Here is a 21,690-nt window from a genome sequence, read left to right as displayed (position 1 = left end):
TAAGCCAACTTATGGGAAATTTAATATCAAAAGGTAGTCGCGCTGCCAGGCACACTTCAAAATGATGTAAATGTATATTATAAAGTCACCACTGTGGGAATTCAAATCTTCTTCGGCGTCGCAGAGTGCAAAGTCAAGGAAAAGCAACAGCTCTTTTTGTGTAGCTATAAACACAGGCTTCCACCAAAAGGCAATCTCTATCGTACGAGTTCCTCCTGTGTCATTTTCGTCAGGGGCGAAGCTATCCTGGCGAAACCCGGGTCGGGCAGTGCTACAGATTTTATTGTTTAAATGCCTGAATTTTAACGACTCTTGTGAGTATATTAAAAAAGTTGTTGAGATAAAGATTGGTTGAACTTCACTATGTGCGGCACAACTTTGCAATCCACAGAAGGAACTCGTACGATAGAGATTGCCTTTTGGTGGAAGCCTGTGTTATAGCTACACAAAAAGAGCTGTTGCTTTTCCTTGACTTTGCACTCTGAAGCTTTGAAGTGTGCCTGGCAGCGCGACTACCTTTTGAATCTACTGAGACTTATTGTGAAAATCACCCACATCACACGGTTGGTCTGCGACGCCGAAGAAGATTTGAATTCCCACAGTGGTGACTTTATAATATACATTTACATCATTTTGGTGTTTTAAGATTGGGAAATTTAATATGCCTTTACGAAAGGTGAAGGGGTCGACCATACCACTGTATAAACTTACCTTGCAGCCGAATGTGGACATCTGAAAATATGTTTTGGGCAACCAGAGAACAAAATCGGCAAACATATAACTAACAAGGCCAAAAACATCTATATTACCATCTGTGGATCCTCCAAATGAAAACTTGTTTGGAAGTGGAGCTACACTTTATATAGACATCAGTTTACTCCACTCTCCTGTACACACATCTTTTGAAGTGCTAAGTCCACATTTTACAATCTGCCATGTGAACTGGACATGAAAACTACAGGGTCACGCACTGAAATGTCCCCAACTCCAAACCACCAAAATGTTATAACCATCTACACTAAGAACTGCCCGGGCAGTCTTCTACTGTAGATATCTAGTTTTAGTATGAGATGGGTGCTGAAGAGAAAAGTCCGATCTGTTGTACCAGTCCATTATCCAGCAGGCAATGACTTTTAAAATACTGCGTCTTTCGTTCTAGCTTCACTAATCTACTGGTTCAGACTTCACAGTGATAAAAGGAGCAGGCTGAATAGTCCTGCATTAAAGTAATGGAAACCTCACACGGGGGCACACTGAGAAGACACAGTCTGAAGATACGGGTCCACAATGAGAACGCTTTATAAAAAAAAAAAAAAATTTAAGGAGATTGTATGTTCACAAGGGACTGGCACCTTCGTCAAAAGTTACTGCTGGCCACGTGGGCTGGCTGGATCCATCTGGCTCAGCTCTGATTGGTCCAGTAGCTCAAAGTCATCGGCTTCAGCATCAGTGTCCAGCTCAGAGCTGGAGTTTCTCTGATATGTTTTCTGCCTGGGATTTTCCAAAAAGCCTGAGGCTTGCTGGGTGACACCTGCCAACGCCATCTGTATCATCCCCCGAGTGACTAGGTTGGTAAGGTTGTCTTTGAGCTGCTGAGCACCAATAGCAAGTGGCACCTCCAACTCTGAAGACTCGTCATACAATTGGTCGGCAGACATATGGGGGTGGCTGGTTGCAAATGGGAGCCCAATGCTGGTGTCATCCTCATCATCTATTCCAGTTACCTCTGGATTTATAGAAGGAAAGTCAGGGAGATCACGTGCAAATGACTCTTCTGGGTCACTATGGCGGTCCAGATCTGTGTATAAAAAGAAATGCTAATTCATATATACTGTAAACTTTTCTGCAAGTTACTACTCGTGTCACCAGTCAGAACTTTTATGCATTTCGTACAAAAGGTTATGCTTTGATACAAAATTGCAAGAAGCAATCTGTGATTGGAAAGTGCCGAGTGGCATTTTCATAATGTGCAAGGTGTCACCTTTCAGAAAATAAATGGGCATGGAAGTAGAATATAATTTAGGTTTTAGGTTTAAAGAGGACCTGTCACCACAGATCCTCGTTAAAGGGAGTCTTTCACGCAGATTCACCCTATTAACCTAACAGTGTTATGTCCACGGCATCCCCCCTATTAAAACTGTGCTTACCGTTAGTTCCTTGGGTCATTTTCATACGAAGCCACTCCCCCTCCGCCGCGTCTGCCCGCCCTTAGTCTCTGCTCTAACCTCCCTCCTCCCGTCCGTAATCCCGCGCATGCGCCGATGAACGCGATAGCGCACAGTAAACTGCGATGCCCCGGCCCGACTGTGCTCGTTTATCGGCGCATGCGCGGGATTACGGACGGGAGGAGGGAGGTTAGAGCAGAGACTAAGGGCGGGCAGACGCGGCGGAGGGGGAGTGGCTTCGGATAAAAATGACCCAGGGGCCTGGGCACCGGCCGTTGTAACGCCGCCCCTGGTCACCTTCACAGCCTCATTTGCATACGGATTAAAAGTGTTTTTTCTGCACAACGATGCTAGCAAGGAACTAACGGTAAGCACAGTTTTAATAGGGGTGATGCCGTGGAGATAACACTGTTATTAGGTTAATAGGGTCAATATCTGCGTGAAAGACTCCCTTTAAGGTCCCCAAACCAAGGAACTGCAAAATACGGATACGGACCTTGTGCATGCCGCAGTTTTCTCACTCCCTTCACTAGAACAGGCTATTACAGTCTGCAAAGCGGACAAGAACAGGATATGTTTTATAATCTGTGGAACGGCCACACGGATGCGGACAGCACAAGGATGATATCCGTTTGCTGACCGTATTTTTTGCAGACCCGTAGAAATGAATTAGTCCATGTACGATCCACAATAAATGCAGATCAGATGCGGACCCAAAATAGAGTCATGTGCACGAAGCCTAAAATGTTGGACATATCCCAATGCAAGCAATACACAAGCGATACTCTTCCATCGTGGTAAAAGATTTTACCTTCTGAGCCTTCTGTAAGAGGAGTCTGACCCCGGGACAAGTTAAACGTCCCATTATCTGTGTATGAAATCTCTGCGTCCGAATGTTCAGAATCCGATATTGTTAGTTCTTTGGCGACTGCAGAATCATCCAGCTAAGGAGATGAAAAACATGACCTATGAGAGAGGTGTCCAGCTGGATGTGATCAAATCGGGCAGACTAGTTGTGCTGCTATTAACTAACTTGGTTGGGGGGGGGGGGGGGACGGGGGGGGGGCGGGTAATTGCAGATCACAGAAAAGGATAAAGTTTCCCAAAGGAAAATCTAATGTGTGCTCTTACCGTAGGACAGAATGCAGCCAGCTCCTCTTCACTATCGCTTCCCTCATTTGGAGGAAGCGGGGCGGCCGTGCACTGGTCACAAAAAGATACAATGTTACTAGTGGATACACTTCTTAGACTGGGTTCACGTCATGTTTTCTTGCCCTACGTTTAACATATATGTTGGGGACAAAAGGATAAAAAAAAAAAAAAAAAAAGCTAAGTACACTACACTTTTCCCTACTACAGAGTCCAGCAAAAAAACATATATGTTAAACGCAAGACTAATTTGTGACGTGAACTTATCCTTAGAAACAAATTAAAAGGGCAGTCCTCTTGTGTTTAAATTTCTAATGCCATTAACTTATGTGTAATGCATAAGAAATCCCCAAATGGCCCACTGCTTACCAAAGCATGCCCATAGAAGCCACCCGCTGTCATTGGGTGCCATATTTAAACAGACTGCCAGGTCCCACCTCCGCAGCTGCGTCAGGTGCTGAAACCATTTAGCACAGGCGCAGAAGAGAACACAGCCGTGGAGGTGGTCACATGAGTAAATCATGTCACTGCTCCATCTTGGAGGCAGCAATCTGTTTGCATACAGCATCAATGGGTAACAGGGGGCTGCTACGGGCATTCTGGGTTAAAGGGGTTGTCCCAGGATAAAGCAGAGCCCTGTACTGTACATTCTCTAGCAGCCCACAGAGTTGGATGGAGTGCATATACATCACCTGCGCTCCATTCAAGGGGCCCCTTGCTCATGGTTAATGGGGGAACCAGTGGTTGGACCCCACCTCAGACACTTATCCCCTTAACTTATGGGGATAAATGTTTGTTGTGGGATAATTGGCTGCTTTTAGAACTTCATATGGAACTAATCTGTGTGTGGAACTGTTGTTACATCAGAGTTTGAGCCAAGGATTTAGCCATGAAAATTCCATGCCAAATTTGCCAATGCCAACCAAAGAGTAAATATCCTACTCTGCGTTATCAATATGACAGTCACGAGATGTCTAAAGGTTTCCCTCTGCTTCTAACACTTACATGGTCTCTCCTTCTGCTTGGACATCATGTATCCACGGACACTGAAGTCCAACCTCTGCAGGGCTGGCTCCAGTTTCTGGTAAACACGCTGCCCTAAGCGATGGTACATAGCCAACGGCCATAGCAGGATGAATAGCACTGTATAGAAGAGGAAACAGGTCAGAAGTAAGTGTATGGCCTCAAGAGCTTTATACAAAGGGATTCTTTTACAGTTTACAATTACAGTACTGGCGTACGGACATAGATGCGTTTTCCTAGTTTAAAGTTACATGTTAGGAACAGAAATAAGTGGCACGCTCTGAATTCCCACTATTGCAGACAGTGTTCTGTTTCCATGAAAGTCCACTATGTATTGGAGTCCTGTGGTGGAAACAAGTTCCAGATTGTCAGATGCTGGTCTAAAGGAAGTTCTCTGTCCATGGATGTAGCCACATACACACACACCCAAGCTACCAGAGATACTGTCGTATTTGCCGATTTGGATTAACAAGGTTACCATGATAACACTAAACCTGAGAGACATCTGAATGCTCAGGACTTCTAACTTCAAGGCCCGGGATGGACCGGCCATACACCCTACAGGAAAATTTCCCAGTGGGCCGATGCCCAAGTGGCTGCCTGAGCCTTCCTCATGGCTGCCGGCCAGGTACATAATGATCTGATGCTCTGTGTTTAATAATACTAGGAGCGTTTAGGTACTTCTGCGTTCAGCCGGTGGCTGCAGGGGCGCTCCTAAATACAACTGTATAGCCATCAAGACAGTGATAGAATTGAATATTGCAGTGGGCCACAGTATTTTATGCTGGACTGTGGTATATGGTTCTGCTAGGACAGTATTTTGTACTACACTAAGGTATTACTGGCCCCACCTACGTGTATTGGCCCCGCCTACTTGTGTGGCCCAGTCTTCTGTCAACCTGGACCCGCCTACAACATGGGGCCACTTTTCCAGGGCTTTTTTCTACTTTAAATGCCCAATTCGCTCCTGCTTCAAGGGATCATTTGTCAGTAGAGAAAATGTTATAAACTGATATCAAATGTTCATGCACCCTAGAATGGGACTCATCATTTTAGTCTTGTTAGTCTCCTTTACCCCCTTCCTGAGAAGCGATTCCCCCCCCCTCCCTTTTTTTTTTTTTGTTTTTAACTCACAGCTTTCAAGAGCCATAATTTATTTTATTTTTTTTCTGTTCACACAGCCATATGAGAACAGTTTTTTCAGATAAGTCTACTTTCACACTTGCGTTTTGGCTTTCCGTTTGCGAGATCCGTTCAGGGCTCTCACAAGCGGTCCAAAACTCATCAGTTTGCATTGTAATGCATTCTGAATGGAAAAGGATCCGCTTCAGTTCAGTCTCGATTCCGCTTTGGAGACGGACATCAAAACGCTGCTTGCAGCGTTTTGGTGTCCGTCTGATGAAACTGAGCCAAACTGATCCATCCTGGCACACAATGTAAGTCAATGGGGACGGATCAGTTTTCACTGACACAATCTGGTACAATAGAAAACGGATCCGTCCTCCATTGACTTTCAATGGTGTTCAAGACGAATCCGTTTTGGCTATGTTACAGATAATACAAACGGATCCGTTCTGAATGGATGCAGACAGTTGTATTATCTGAACGGATCTGTCCATGACAGCTAAAGGCATCTGTGTTGGTCCCAAAGGTCGCAATAACGCTTGTACAAGTGTTATAGACATCTGTTCAGGCCATTTTACTCCCTGAAAAAAGTCTAAGGCGCACCAATACGCCTTAGACTTTTACCTGCTTTTTATCAGCATAGGGCGCGCTCTGAACGACACAGGCAGCTCAGCGATGCTGACTGTGCCTGCAGTAACCAATAGCAAAGCTCCGGACAGCAAGGAGCTTTGCTGTTGGTTAGTTTGGGGGGGTGCAGGAGCGGTACAGATCCTGCATCAGGGGAAGCCGGCGAACGATGGAAGGAGGAGGGGCCGGCTCCCAGGGAAAGTTTGAATATGGAGTGCCTGTCGTGCTGCACAAGGACCCTGGCAGCGGTGGAGCTAAAGACTGGGCCTGGACATAGATGGACACAGAACAAGGTAACAGCAGCATGTAATGGTGTGTGTGATGTATGTAGTGCAGTGTGTGATCATCAGACACTGCACTACATCACACACACATGTATACATCACACGCATGTATGTAGTGCAGTACGTAGTGAATGAAGACAGGCTATTATAGCCAAGTGGTAAAGTACAGGGAAGATCCACCATATTGGACTGGACTTTATAACTTCACTATAATAGCTTGATGTTATTTAGACCAGTAATGGTCCCCCGCATAAATCCCCACCTCTTAGGCCCCGTTCACCACTATTTATTTCTGTTGTTCTGCTCAGCTAATGGAGCAGAACAAAAATAACGGAAGTGCTGGATCGGGCATGTAAGGCTGGGCTTTTGTCATACGATCAACATACACAACAGATGCCACACTGACATCCATCACCATGGAGTTCCATAGTAAAAAAATAAAAAAAAATTTTTTTACTTGAATTTTTTCTCCCAATCCTTTTTTTTTTCCCCAGGAGATAAGCCATTACCAGAGCTGTCTGGCAGCAGATTTCTTCTCTTCCCCACCACTAAAACCACATAAGACCCTCAGTTGAACCTGACATGTACGAGTATTGTGGAGTCTGGAGAGATAGCCATCTGCCAAACAATGGTTTGGCCTACATGTACTGAAGGTAAATCATCAGCTTACATCGCTGGCAGACACCTCTGGAGGTGCTTATCGCCATGATACAAGCAAGAGAGTTGGTTGGCCCCACCGAAATCAGCAGCCTCAGCCAACTTTACTCCTATGAGTATGATTTCTGGGTTCTACATACTGTCACTGGATGGAGGTAATAGTCATGGCACTAAAAGCCTGTGCAAATCTGATGACAGACACTTTATACAGTGAACAGGAAAATTAAAAAGCTGAACTCACACAGCAGATAGGAGAGCACAAGACCAGGAATATATCCACCCAGGACCATCAGAAAGGTGAGGAATCCACAGACCAGGAGGCAGAACTGCAAACGGAATGAAAGCATGGTTATTAAATGGCAATACAGACATGAGTCTGACACTGCCATTGGCTCTATAATGTGGAAGTCCACATACCATTGCTGGGATCTCAGTGTGATCACAGTCCAGTCTACAGGTGGGGCTCAGTGCCCAAATGTATCACAAATTGATGAAGAAGAAAATGGGAAAAGTACGGCACTCATCCTCTGTCTTTATTGTTCAAGCAGGATACATCAAATGAGGAGAACACTTTGGGACAGCCGTTCCGTGGCCCAAGATGAAGTGCAGTGTTGCATGAAAACGCTGTCACCCAGTTTTATCCTCATTTGATGTTTAACCAGGGGGTGAGTATCGTACTTTCCATCTTCTTATTCATGGTTATTGTATGGTCAGTAGTCAATGTGTATATAGGGTGAAGGTGGGCAGTAACTTAAGATCTAGGTGGCATGGGTGATGTATGGCAGTATAGAAAATCAATCTAAAGCGGCAGAAACCTGACACAGTAATAACACTTGAGAGGGACAACTATGTTCATACCTTGCCAGGATTTTCAGATTTGAAGACTTTAAGGTTCCTTTGAAAATTTGTCAGCGTGATCCACACTTCGGCTGCATGATGACAGAGCTCCGGGACGCTGAGCAGCCTCGGGTGTACAAAGCCCCAACTAGAACAGTCCAAAAGGAACCATAGCAGCAGATAGCCAATACTAACAGACACACAATCCTTTTTTCTTCCAGGAGATAAGCCATTACCAGAGCTGTCTGGCGGCAGCTTTCTCCTCTTTCCCCACTAAACACATAGACCCTCAGCTGAACCTGACATGTACGAGTATGGGGGACTCTGGAGAGATAGCCGTCTGCCAATGGTTTGGCCTACATGTACTGAAGGCGAATAGGCACTTTATATTGCTGGTAGACACCTCTGGAGGTGCTTATCTCCAAAAACTATGAGGTGCTGAAATTCAACATGGATGATCCAGGTGCTTTCATATGATGTATCATTTTTTCCCCTCTGCAGTACTTTAGGGTGTTGCAGTAATGGATACCATCACACAGGTTGCAAAATCGTGCTACCCAGTGAAATGTGTATTCATTATTATTACCCACCTTACCAATCCCCCACCACTGAGGGGGGTCATTTATGATCTGAAGTACTCGGTTGCATAGGGGATTTGCAGCCAAATCTGCGACTTTTCCCCATTCACGCCACTTTTCTGAGGTGGCGGAAAAAGGAGGCATGGTGTGGGAGGGCCAGAAGGGCCCATTTCATCTTTCATTTTCTACACCTGTATTTGGTGTAGAAAATGACTTAAATCTACACTAACAAGGGAGCTGGTGCAGATTTAAACAAGTCACACGGCCAGCGCCTACGTCATGTAGAGGCCGGCACAGGGTTATTAAAGGGTTTCTGTCAGCAGGAAAATGGGCATTAACCTGGCTGACATTAGTGATGTACAGGGCCGGCTCTATCACATCAGAGGAAAGGCATGTATAGCCAGTTACAAAAAAAAAAAAAATATATATATATATATAAGACTTCTTCTGTAGATAACTGATACCTAGTGTGCATACACATGGCAGCTGTCCCAACACACTGTGTATGGATGTAGCAGAGCTGGGTGTGTTGGGGAAACTGTCATGTGTATGGTTGTACACTAGGTATCAAAGTTATCTACAGTAGAAGTCTTATATTTATTTTTTTAAGTAACTGGCTATACAGCTCTCATAGCTGTGTGGGTAAGTGCTTTGCCTTTGATACAGAAGGTCATGGGTTCAAATCCCATCATAAACTTTTCTGAAAGGCAGGCTAAATAAGAACACGAGCACCAAATCTTCAACACTGGAGGCTAATGGGAACACAGGAAGAGGAAGAGGCCTGCATCGCTGACATGGAGGTAATTTTTTTTATTTTATTTTTTTAATACCGGACTGTTACTTTACTGCCACGGGGGAGGGAGGGGGGCTATTGGCGCCATAATACTGGCACATGGAGGGGGGAGGAGAGAGGCACTTGATACTGGCACATTAGGGGCAGGGGGAGAGGATGGCACTATGATATTGGCACATGGGGGGCAAGAAATGGATATGAATCATGAGGAGCATGGGGAGGGGGGGGGGGGTGGCGTTGATCCTGCTCCTAGAGGCTCCGTTCTCCCACCTCTGGCTGCGCCCTGCTACACTTGATTGACAGGACCAGGCAGCATTGGGAAAACCTCTTTGAGCACAAATTAGTAGATAAATGTAATGAGATCACTGCCCCTTCTTTGTGTGGCTGTGAATGGTCTCCATACACTGCCTGGTATTGTTTGTAATACCCAATAATGATCCTATTAGTATTGAGAGGATTAGTACTCATTATTTAGCAATGGGGCTGCTGATAAACTGTGATATTAGGCCAGCTGCCAGACATTATGCTGTATAACGTGCAGGGATTTTCCAGGATCTCAGCTCACCTTTCATTGTCCATCTCACTGGATCTTGCAGCTGAAATGTTAGAAAAATAAATAATTATCAGCAGATAATTTCACTAAAACATATTTAACACAATGTTTGCTGGCCAGGTCCACTAAAGTATCTCTGTTCTGACTTACAAACTGTCTCTATGAGGCAACTCCTCAAAGAGGTTTTTTCAGGACAGGTCATCAATTTCAGATTAGTGGGGGGGGGGGGGGGGGGTCCAACACCCCCACTCATCAGCTGTTTTTCCAGCCGTTGGCATAGGGAATAGAACAGTGGATGGAGCTGGAACTTCATTACACCAGAATGGCCAACACACAGCACCAGAATCTTTTGCTTTTGTCTTGGTTCATGGTTTTATTTCAGGCGGTGGCCAAAAACAGCTTATTGTTGGGGGGTGGCGGAGGATGGACTACCACTGACCTGATGACCTATCCTGACGACTGCAGACTGAAAAAACACCCTTTTCAAATCTAGTTCATAAAGAAAACTTACATCATCAAAAACTGGAACATTATCTGGATTTAGGTCCTTACAGTACAAAGCACCATGTTAATTCTCACCTCCAAGTTCAGGCCATATTTTGTTCTTCCACTGATCCACGCAGATGATGATCATCAGGCCAAATGCTGCCAGAAACACGATTCTGAGTGAGGTCAGGGCAAAAAACCTACCGATAGAAGAGATTTCTAGGTCATTACTTTTCTTCTCATTATGGTCCGTTTTTCACACACAGAACATGTTTATACTGTATATTTACTGCAAAATTAGTTTCCAAGTGTCCTTTCAATAAATTCCCCCTCGGCATCCCCAAATTACCATGCACCCAGTCTCTATAAATACCACTGGCTCCCTAATCTGAAAACAATGAACCATTCTTAAAAAGGATCCACAGTGCCCATTCGGGAACTCCATCAATAGGATGAAATGGCCAGGGAGATCGCCCCTCTCTGTTTGGAGGATCCAGCAGGTTTGTGAATTAGATGCACAGCGCTTTGGTTTCAATGGGAACTCTGTAATGCTCCGTTTCCCCTGTGGTAGTGCTGAAAGGGAACTAAAGATTTCAGGTCATGTTTCCTTGCAGACTAAAGGGAGTCTATCAGCATTTTTGATCATGCTAAACTGCTGATAGCACCAGGTATTGCAGTACAATAAGATTATTGGATGTATCAAAAGGGGCATAGATGCCCGTGATGAGAACATAGTCCTACCACTTTACAAATCACTATTCAGACCACACATGGAGTACTGTGTACAGTTCTGGGCTCCTGTGAACAAGGCAGACATAGAGCTGGAGAGGGTCCAGAGGAGGGCAACTAAAGTAATAACTGGATAGAGGCAACTACAGTACCCTGAAAGATTATCAAAATTAGAGTTATTCACTTTAGAAAAAAAAAAGGCGACTGAGGGGAGATCTAATTACGATGTATGAATATATCAGGGGTCAGTACAGAGATCTCTCCCATCATCTATTTATCCCCAGGACTGTGACTGTGACGAGGGGACATCCTCTGTGTCTGGAGGAAAGAAGGTTTATACATAAACATAGAAGAGGATTCTTTACGGTAAGAGCAGTGAGACTATGGCACTCTCTGCCTGAGGAGGTGGTGATGGTGAGTTCACTAAGGCCTAGTTCACACTTCAGTGTTTGATCAGTGATTTCCATCAGTGATTTGTGAGCCAAAACCAGAAGTGGAGCCTCCATAGACATTAGGTAGAAGGGAAAGATCTGCTCCTGTTCTATGTTTAGAGCTGCACCTGGTTTTGGCTCACAAATCACTGATGGAAATCACTGACCAAACACTGAAGTGTGAACGAGGCCTAAGAGAGTTCAAGAGGGGCCTGGATGTATTTCTGGAGTGTAATAATATTACAGGCTATAACTACTAGAGATGGGTCGTTGATCCAGGGAGTTATTCCGATTGCCTGATTGGAGTCGGGAAGGAATTTTTTCCCCTAAAGTGGGGAAAATTGGCTTCTTCCTCACAGTTTTTTTTTTTTGCCTTCCTTTGGTTCAACTTGCAGGATAACAGGTCGAACTGGATGGACAGATGTATTTTTCAGCCTTGTAAACTATGTTAGGTCCCCTTTAACTCAACACAGATATGTTTAGACCTTGATCATACAAAATAAAAAAAAGGTGGCCGAAAGGGCCAGTTTTGCAGCATGTTCTGAGTCTTTGGACTACGTTATTTCCATGACCTGTACCTGCACCAACAGAACTGCTGTCCACACAACTTATAGTATAGTAGAAACATATGAAAAGAATGAATTCAAATAATCCATAAACTCTAAAAACTCCGGATTTTTATATTCCTGCCCAACATGCAGCTCCCCTTTAAGGCTTATATGAAATGCTCCAGGAAGTCAGCGTATTCCTTGCTCAGCTGATTATGCTGAAGAAAATAACAGGAAAGCCTTTTTATCTCGGCATGTGCTGCTCTGCCCTCAAATGACATACTGGAGGCCAACAGGGCAGATAAGCTTGCTGTGCACAGCAGGTGTTATCCAAAAATCTAATGTTTCAGTTTACCCTGCAGTGAAGTGTTAAGACATTATCAACCCGACCAGCTCCACAACACCATATGCCAGCCGGGCGTGCTTACTGTACCAGATGCTGGACAAACAACCAGCAAAGAGAGGTGACGGCTCCCAGCTGTATGGCGCACTATAACTACCACAGAGGCCGTCTCCCAGATACCTGAAAGCTTCCTAATTATATGTCCAGTACCTCAATACCTCTGTATAAAGTTATTTTTTTGGGTGACCTGTTCTCAGGATAGGCCATAGATATGATTGGTGAGGTTCCTACCTCTGTGACCCCCATATATCAGATGTATGAAGTGGCAGCGGTGCTTGGTACTGCAGCTCAATCCCATTCACTCTAATGGGACCGAGCTGCAGAAAGGCCACGTGACCGATGGACATCAAGTCACTGGCTGAAGAGGCCTCAGTGCCCACCAAAATGCTGCAGCCCCTTCCAATATCTGATCAGCTGGGAGTCTGACCCCCACCGGTCAAATACTGATGGTCAGTCCTGGAAAACCCTATCTGGGATTCTTGCTCTCTTATTTAAAATAGGGGTTCTCCATTTAGGAATGGGGAACCCCTATTTTAAGGGCTTGAGGGAATGGCAAAAAACCTTATCTACAGAACCTGGCACACCTGTGATGGCCCACTGATTTTAATGAGCACAGTGTAATGCTTAAAGGGGTTACCTAACTCCTATAATGACCCCCCCCCCCCATGCCCCTCGTATACATTATACTTACCTGCTCCCCGGCACCCGCATCTCCCTGGATCCCTGCACGGCTGCAGCTGCATCTCCCGTCACCAACGATGCCAGGGAGGCCTGTGCAAGGATCCGGAGCGACGTGGGTGCCGGGGAGCAGGTAAGTATAATGTATACGAGGGGCCTGGGCGGTCATTATAGGGGTTGAATAACCCCTTTAAAAGGGGTCTCTCATGACAGGTCATTAATATCCAATCAGTGACGGTCTGACTCCCCAAACCCCCCACTGATCAGCTGTTCCCTGCAGCCTCAGGAGCTGGAACGCGCACGTTGAATAGAGCAGAAAGCACAGCTCCGTTTAAAGTGTAGTGGTCGTGCTGGGTTACTGCAGCTCAGCTCCTATTGAAGTGAATTGGAGCTCAGCTACAGTAACCCGCCATGGATTGATTTCCCCAGTGTGGATGCTGCAGGGAAACTAAAAAGTTGCCAACAAATTTCAGCTGATCACTCTGGGACTCAATGATCCACTTATTTGGAGGTGGGGGCGGGACACTTTCGAAAATACAAAAAAAAAAATGCTTCAAATAATAGCATAAATACTGTTCCAAACTGCTAATATTTTTAATGTCAAGAATCCATTCATGGCAACAATCTCCAACACGATGGATGTAGCTTGTACATCCGCCATCAAGCGATTGGTCCATAAAGCTTCTTCCAAACTAGCTCCCCATGATGTACATTACTAAGAATAGGCGGATGGGCAGCTGCCTGTGTATAAATATTCATTTAGTAGGATTTTCAGGCATGCCAAAGTACATGCTTGCTGTATACAGATCATGACATCCTGTATATACGGCAAATCAACACATGTGGTAGTTTTTTGGATGCTGCTGTATCAGGAGGATGGTGAGATGTTCCCACATGACCCGCAGACATGGCTGCCCATAAGCAGCTTTTCAGCTTAACGGTTTAACTACTACCCTAATGTGTTCTGCAGATCTGGGCACATGGCCACATGAATTTGGGTTTTTAACACTTGTGCACACAATATATTTTAGGTATATAAAGTCAGGAAACCAATATAATAAGGCAGCAACAAAATTATCTTCACAGGATGAAAGAGAGAGCATCAGTAATCATCACTCCTGCTGTACGCCCACCATTTCCCTCCAGCTGGTATACCGATGCCAGGCTCCAGGGACACTGCTGCTAGGCGTTGCCACAATAGGGGAGTCTCGATGGAGATACAGATCTGAGGATTTTCTCACAGTGCACAAAATGGAGCCAGAGAGGTCTGGTCATACAGTATACTGCACAGGCTACCCGCCATATTGCTAGGAGCTAGTCTAAACACCAAGCGACCACCACAGGGTCTGCCATAGCATAACAATAATTACCTTCAATCCTTCTTAAAAACGGATGTCTTGCTGGACAGTTCCTACTTTAGATATTTATGGCTTGTCCATAGTGTGTATGCCATAAAATGTCTGAAAGATGTGGGTCTGACGGGACTATGAAGGGATACTCTGCAAAGACTGATTTTTAACCCCTGTATCTCAAAAACGGCTGAAAAGTTTTAATAAGTTTAATTTTTTTTATTTCTATCCCAAAATGAGTAAAAAGGTAATCATAAAAAATGCCCTGAAGGTGTCCATAACCTTTAAATAACGGAAACATTCCCAATAAGGCTACAAGCAAACAGTAGGGATCTTCATACTGAAAGTCTACAGCGTAATACAGTACTAGCCAAGTAGTAGATTGAGAATTTCAAAAGTCATGTACACTGTCCGAAAATTTTCTGCGTCGAAATTGACTTGCGGTATGGATTTTGAAATCTGCATGGCATGTCAATTGTTTGTGCGGACATTCAGTGGAGACTTCAGCATCTGAGGCATATACCCAGACAGAGCAAGAGATTCACTTGGGTATTGTAGTGACATCCAAGCGAAGCTGCAGTACTTCATATCAAGCAGCAACGGATTTGGGTGTCCACATCCCATGCCAAAATTCATACGGCTGCAGATTTATTCTGTGTGGATTTCAAATCTGCTTCAAGAAGTGGAATATCTCTTCTGAAATCTACACAGCAATCAAACTACAAATCCTCGGAAACTGAGACTATGAGCTGAATGGCTGAAAACGACATAAGGTAAGCGATCAGCCAGCAGGATAATCACTAATGAGTGATCCATAATTTATAGACCCGATGGGGAGGAACACCACCTGTACAGTACAAAAGATCCATGCAATGAAGAACTGCAGCAAGGAAGAGGTTAACGGCAGCGCAGATGACTAATGGCGACGACGTGATATCACACAATAAAAATATTAAGGCTGCTAGTTAGAAATTCTTGGTAGAATTAACAAGAATTCCCATCTATCTTGCAAGCTTATCAGAACACTGCCCTAAAAGAGGCAATGCCAATAATAAGGATATGTTATGGAACTGCCATTTATGCAATTATCTAAATACGGAAGTGTCGCTCACTGGAATACGGATGGAATAATGCCCCTGGCTGTGCACAGGCGTTCCGTGAAACACAAGGCCACTGACTCCGCAATGATTTCACTTAAAGTAAGGGGCATTATTTTTTGAACACACACCTCGGTTGCTGCAGAAACTCTTTCCGTCATTAATGAATTGATAGATATCAAACACCCTCTTCCCTTTTATTAAGAAAATCCTGCAGCAGCTGGGACACTGAACTGTATAAAGCTGAGCGCACACTGTGTCGGTAGGAATGTATACGGCAGGAAAAGCGTTTGGGGTATAGCACAGGCCCCCTATTCACCAGGCGGAGGCCGGTATGTGTCAGCAAGTGCGCCTTTCTATATAGATGGCCAGTGCAAAAGAAAATGATAACAGGTTAGAACATTTTTGCCTGGAAACAGGCGTGAAAGAGAAAATGAAAACTACTCCAGTCAGGGGCGGACACCGTTTTCACCCCAGGCGCATGCATTCCTGTAGGTGCACCTAATTTATGAGGAGGCCTGCTCCTCGTCAAATTAAGTGTTACAGAGGCTATTAAAGACCGGCGTAAAAATCTGGTCTTTCATAAATGACCCCAAGCAAGCGTATACACCTGACTGCAGGCTCAAACGGAGTGTATCAGGAGCTTCATACACACTGCAGCTGTCTGTCACTTCTTTCTAAATCGGGAGTCATATCTGTCAGTCAGTCATTAGTAAGGACCATTAGAAGCCTAAAATGCGTAGACGCCCTGCTGGGGTTCCTGCATTGAAATATGGGTTCTAGGAAGCGACCAATAAAGTTCAAGAGATTTTCCTGAAGACTTGGACCTGGTGCTGGATTTTGCTTGGCACAGAACGGGGTCTGCACGCAGTAAAGCGGTGAGCCGATCATTGACTTTCCTTGTATAAGTCAGTCAGTCGTTGACGCAGGAGAAAGACCTTCATACTAAAGCGATCTGCGCAGGAGCGAAAAGTAGCGCCGCTCAACTCCATCATCGTCAGCTTCTGACATCACAATCTAGTCTCCTAATATTATTTACAGACGTGTAAAATGTTCAGATCAATGGGTATGGAATACAATTTCAGTCTGTGCAGGACGAGGAAAAGCTGGGACCGTGTAGTGATGGCCCAAGCCGCTCACTGGAAATGAGAGCGCATCCTGACACGAGATAAACATACAAAAGGTCGCTCACAGCCTGACATCTAGAAACTGGAGCGAGACTGACAGCTACCTACTGGAATGAGACCTTTCTATCAAGCGTGTGCTTCTCCGGAAACGCCAGCCTTGTAGAGGGCTATCGTTATACATCGATATTCCCACAGCCATAATACAGATCCAATATAGGACACATATGTTTAGCACTAAATATAGGACTGTTATAGGAGGTGCCGGTAAAAGTCTTCACTCAGTTTTTGGTAAAACAAATGCTCATTTATTCTGAGCTAAAAAACCTAAATTAAAGGAGAACCAATGATTCTCATGAGGCGAGGTGCAGCTCCCCCAGTGTCCAGGAATAGGACGAGTTCCATCTTTTTGCAGAATAGACATAACGGATGCAGAAAACACATGGATCATCTGTGTGCTTTCCGCATCTGTATGTCCATTCTGCAAAAGATAGCGCAGGTCCTATTCTTCACCATGGACCTAATGGGTCCAGAAAAACAGATGACCTGCGTTTTGTGAACCGCAAAATACATACAGTCATGTACATGAGGCCTGATGGGCATAGGGACATGACCAATATTTTTCTACTGACCATCCTTGCATTCAGAAAAAACACAGCATCTCTGTGCAATCCTTCTTTCACTGATGGTCCTTGGGAGATGCTGGGAGTTATTCTTCAGTTTTTAGTCACAGGCATGAAAAATGCGTCAACTGAAGACATCCGTGTAGGAAAATAAACTGCAGCAACTTAAAGGAAACCTAACATTCAGATATTCACCATTTATCTATAAGCATTATGTTATTGCAAGCATGCCCCCCCCCCCCCCATGGTGCTGTAATTCTACTTTTGTGTTTAATGGTTGAAGCGAAAATTATCTTTAGTCCACACTCCTGACGTATGCTAATGAGCACTTCGAAGTCAGTGCGCAGTGAAGCCGGGTGTACACCGCCTGGCTTCAACCAGGATGCGGGCGGGCACACACTGTCCCCCTTGTTTGGTGCAGAAGTCAGCTTCACTGCGCAGGTGCCCTGGACGAAACAGTTCTCCTGCATGAGATGTGTGTGGGGGAATGAGATGATGTTGTCATTGCTCTGAAATGTCAATCAAGGAGCAGAAGGCAGGAGGAGGGTGCAGCAAACTTGACTTGAAGGATGCAATAGCCAGCTTCGTCAAATGTATAGCGCTCATTAGCATACAGTGGGAGCGTGAAATAAAGTAGATTTTCTCGGCAACCATTAAACACAAAAGCAGAATAACGGCACCATGGGGGACAACGTGCTTGAAATAAGGGCTCAAGCACCAGACCGTTGTTGGATGTTTTGTGGTCCACAAATTACAGATACCAGCCTTCCGTGTTTTTTTTTTTTTTTTTTTTTTTTGTGTTGCCCCATTGAAGTGAATGGTTCCGCATTCCAGCCGCAAAAAAAAAAAAAAAAAAAAAAAGTTGGTGTGCATGAGCCTAAGAAGGTAATAGGCATAAACTAAAATGATCAATATCTGGATGTCCGGTTCCCTTTAACAAAATGGCAGAAAACACTCAAGTAAACTGAGGGAATGGCCATATTCACACAGGCAGGACCCAGGAGGGGATCCAAAACATAGAAGAGACAAAGATATTTCCATTACATTTTTTTTTCTTTAGATTCCACTCCTGTTTTTAGCTTACAAATACTGCCCGTGTGAAAGTGGCCAAAGAGTCAGCCTTTCACTGACAGAACTGGCACCTCGGGGCCGTTGGCACTGAGTCACCAAATGTGGATTCCACACCAAACCGCCTGGCACCGTCTACAATGAAAGGCACTGCTGTTGTCCATGTGGCTGCGGTTTGTTGGCGTGTCAGGAAAGGACACATCTTTGCTTGTCGTGGTCTTGGCCAGCATTTTATGGAGGGAAATCTGCTCCAAATTAACCTGTCAAAAAATTTCATGAGAACGGCCCCTCTGACTCCTAATTAAATGAGTTGCATTGACTGCAAAAAAAAAAAAAAAAATGCACTTAAAGAAACCACACGTGGATGTGGTATTGGAAGCACTTTTTTTCTGCTGTGGTTTCTGAATGCATTTTAAAAGAAAAAGGTGCTAAAAACGAATTTAGAAACCTCAGTGGCAAAAAACGAGTGCAAAGCCGATCTCCATGTGTTTCTAAGCACGGTTATTGTAAATGTACCCTCATAGTTCTATACATGACGGGCCCTGTTGTGGCTCTGGGGACACCGTCTTACCTAGTCGCTCCCTGTACAATCACAAGTAGCTGCGAGGAGATCACATTTCCCACAGCTGCCTGCTGTACAATGAACACGTCACGGCCATCGTCAGAGGCGCTCCTCTCTCCAGAGGGCAGATGTCGTACACAGAGTGATAATGGTGCAAATCCCCCGCAGCAGGTGACATGTCATTATAGGGGCAGCTTTTGGCTGCAAATTTATTGCGATAAAAAAAATCATATGTGGGGGAAAAAAATAAAAAAAAATTATTTGTGTTTTAGGCTGGGTTCACAAGTGACCTTTGAGGTTTTTGCAGTTTTTCCCAATTCGGTAAAATAGCGCCTTGTACGTATCCTTATGGTCTACAGTCTTCAGTTTTAGCAAGTCAGGAAATCTGTGGGGAATTGTCCCATGAGACTTTCATGGCTATTGGCCAGATACATGTGGGTCATGAGATGTTCACGTTCTATAACAGAATCCAGCTCATCACACTGCACCTCAGGGCATTCACGGGGTTAACCTAAGGGTAGATTCATTATTCTTGTCCAAAAACCAGCAGACGCATAAAGGCCGACATCAGCTGCTCCAGAGAAACCAACGGTTTAATGGGAAATCTGATCCGGGATTCCCCGAGGCTCGCGTCTATGGATCAAAACGCTAACAAAGCAGTATCCTGAGGGAGCAGGAGTTCCCTGTGTGTATGATACTAGAATATCATCAATGTGCAAATAGTTAAAACCGTGCACCATTTAAGAAACCATGTTAATAGAACACTGGTAATGCAAAAGAAAAGTGAAAGATTTATTATTTTTTTTGCAAGGCCACAAAATTACCATTGCATTTAAAGGGAGTCTGTCAGCAGTTCTGACCGTGGTACACTTCTGATAGCACTAGGTAGGGGGAGAACAGTACAAACATACCTTTTATGGAGCTTTTATTACCAAGAATAGCGTGAATATGAACTTGTATTCTGCTATTGCAAGTGCCCAGGAGGCGGAGCTTCCCTGTGGGGTGCTCTCTGCATTGAGCTGCTTGTCAGCTGTCCCCCTCTGGCTGACAGCTGTAGAGCTCTCCTGATTGGTGGCTACAGCGGTCACTCAGAGGGGAGGGGCTGTGAAGCAGCTCAATGCAGAGAGCACCCCACTGTAAGGCTCTGCCTCCTGGGCACTTGCTGTAGCAGAAATGTGCCACAATAAATCTTACTGTTCGCTCTACTCCTGATCAGAAAAGCTGCAGAGAAGGCATTTTTGTCCTGCTCTTCCCGGCCTCTACTTAGTGCCGTCAGCAGTGTAGCATGGTGAAAAGTGCTGACAGACTAACTAAAGAGTGGTCACCTTCTGCAGAATCGCTGCTTCACACAAACTCATGTAGAGTATATGGGACTGCCGAAAGAGAAGCCAAATATAGTGGTCGACCATCTCCGGCACTTCCACAGAGATGAATGGCGCACAAGCACATATGTGTGACTGTTGCCCCATTCACTCGGGGGACTCAGGGATTCCATTCACGTGACTGGTTGGAAGCCAAGTGGTCGTACCCCCACTGATCAGGTACAGAGAAGTTAATAAGTCACACATTTCCTCAGCAGGAGGCATGTAGTAGGACATTCCAAATTCCATCATTATGTAATAGAAGGACAGGCCAGTCGCACCAGAGGGGGAGCTTTCACACTAGCGTTGTTAGAATCCGGCAGGCAGTTCCGGAAACGTATACAAGCCGCAGGCGTATACAAACGGATAGCTTATTTTTTTTCTGGATCTGTTAGACGGATCCAGTGTTTACATTTTTTTTAAAGATCAAAAGCTAAATTAGCTCCACCTATATCCCAGCACATGCGCAGACGGGAAAACCGGATCCAGCATTAATTTCCAGAACACTTGGTACCGGATCCGGCATTAATACATCTCTATGAAAATTAAAGGCGGATCCGGAAAGTGCGTTACTGTTCCGGTATTTTGTCCTGTCAAATACTGTACAAGGGACGGAACAGAAGACATCCTGATGCATACTGAACGGATTGTTTTCCATTCAGAATGCATTGGGACAAAACTGCGTTTCCGGTATTGAGACCCTTTACCGGATTTCAATACCGGAAAAGAATAAACGCTAGTGTGAAAGTACCCTACTAGCGCATACATTCTTCCGGCAGAGGAACAGCCAGTCAGAAGACATGGTATATATGGCACAGGTAGCGTGTGGAACCACAACTCCCAGCGTGTGACTGACAGGATGATGGGACTCACCAGAAGGCAGCGTTGAGCAGCAGGTGGAGCAGGGCGCTGTGCCGGGGTCTCTCCCACACCAGCACGGCCTGCAGGTAGCTCAGCACCGGCTCGTAGCTCCCCAGCTTCTCCTGCAGGGCTTCCTGCACGGCCCGGACCTGCTCGTCTCGCTCCCTGGCAGCCAGGCTCTGGGATCCGCTTCTCCTCATCCTCAGCCCCGCGTTCTCCTCTTCCTCCTCCGCTCTCTGCGCCATCTTTAATTCGTTCCGCCTGCTCTTCCGAACTCACCAGGTGGTCAACATTGACGTCACTCCAGGGCGCTGACGTCAAAACACAAAATACGATGACGAAAAATACCGACTTGTTTACTGACGGTCTAATCGATAGACAAGCCAACTCACCTGCAGTACCGACAGCTGAACCAACCACAGCCGACCCGTCACTTGTCCGCCCCCCCGACAATCTCCGCCGACGCAACGATGGACACGGCGCATGCGCAGAGCTGTCATCCAAATCATGGCGGCGCTCACTCGCTGACAGAAACCATGTTCACCCTGTATTTTTTTTCTTCCAAAGCGTATGTCCAAT

General features: G+C 45.2%; 1 protein-coding gene across 1 annotated transcript; it reads right to left on the bottom strand.

Annotated features, from left to right (window-relative positions):
• Positions 1-782: 782 nt before the first annotated feature.
• RETREG3 (reticulophagy regulator family member 3) lies at positions 783-21,645 on the bottom strand. Its single transcript, XM_044297476.1, has 10 exons — positions 21,504-21,645; positions 21,124-21,422; positions 10,371-10,477; positions 9,804-9,834; positions 7,889-8,015; positions 7,272-7,356; positions 4,316-4,457; positions 3,297-3,393; positions 2,977-3,109; positions 783-1,798 (listed from the first exon to the last, which is right to left on the bottom strand). The coding sequence occupies exons 2-10, from the start codon at positions 21,354-21,356 to the stop codon at positions 1,365-1,367; spliced, it is 1,389 nt and encodes a 462-aa protein (XP_044153411.1). The 5' UTR covers positions 21,357-21,422; positions 21,504-21,645; the 3' UTR covers positions 783-1,364.
• Positions 21,646-21,690: the final 45 nt, after the last annotated feature.

This window comes from Bufo gargarizans, chromosome 6 (genome assembly GCF_014858855.1).
Source record: "Bufo gargarizans isolate SCDJY-AF-19 chromosome 6, ASM1485885v1, whole genome shotgun sequence".
Lineage (NCBI taxonomy): Eukaryota > Metazoa > Chordata > Amphibia > Anura > Bufonidae > Bufo > Bufo gargarizans.
This window is presented reverse-complemented; position numbering and strand designations above follow the sequence as displayed.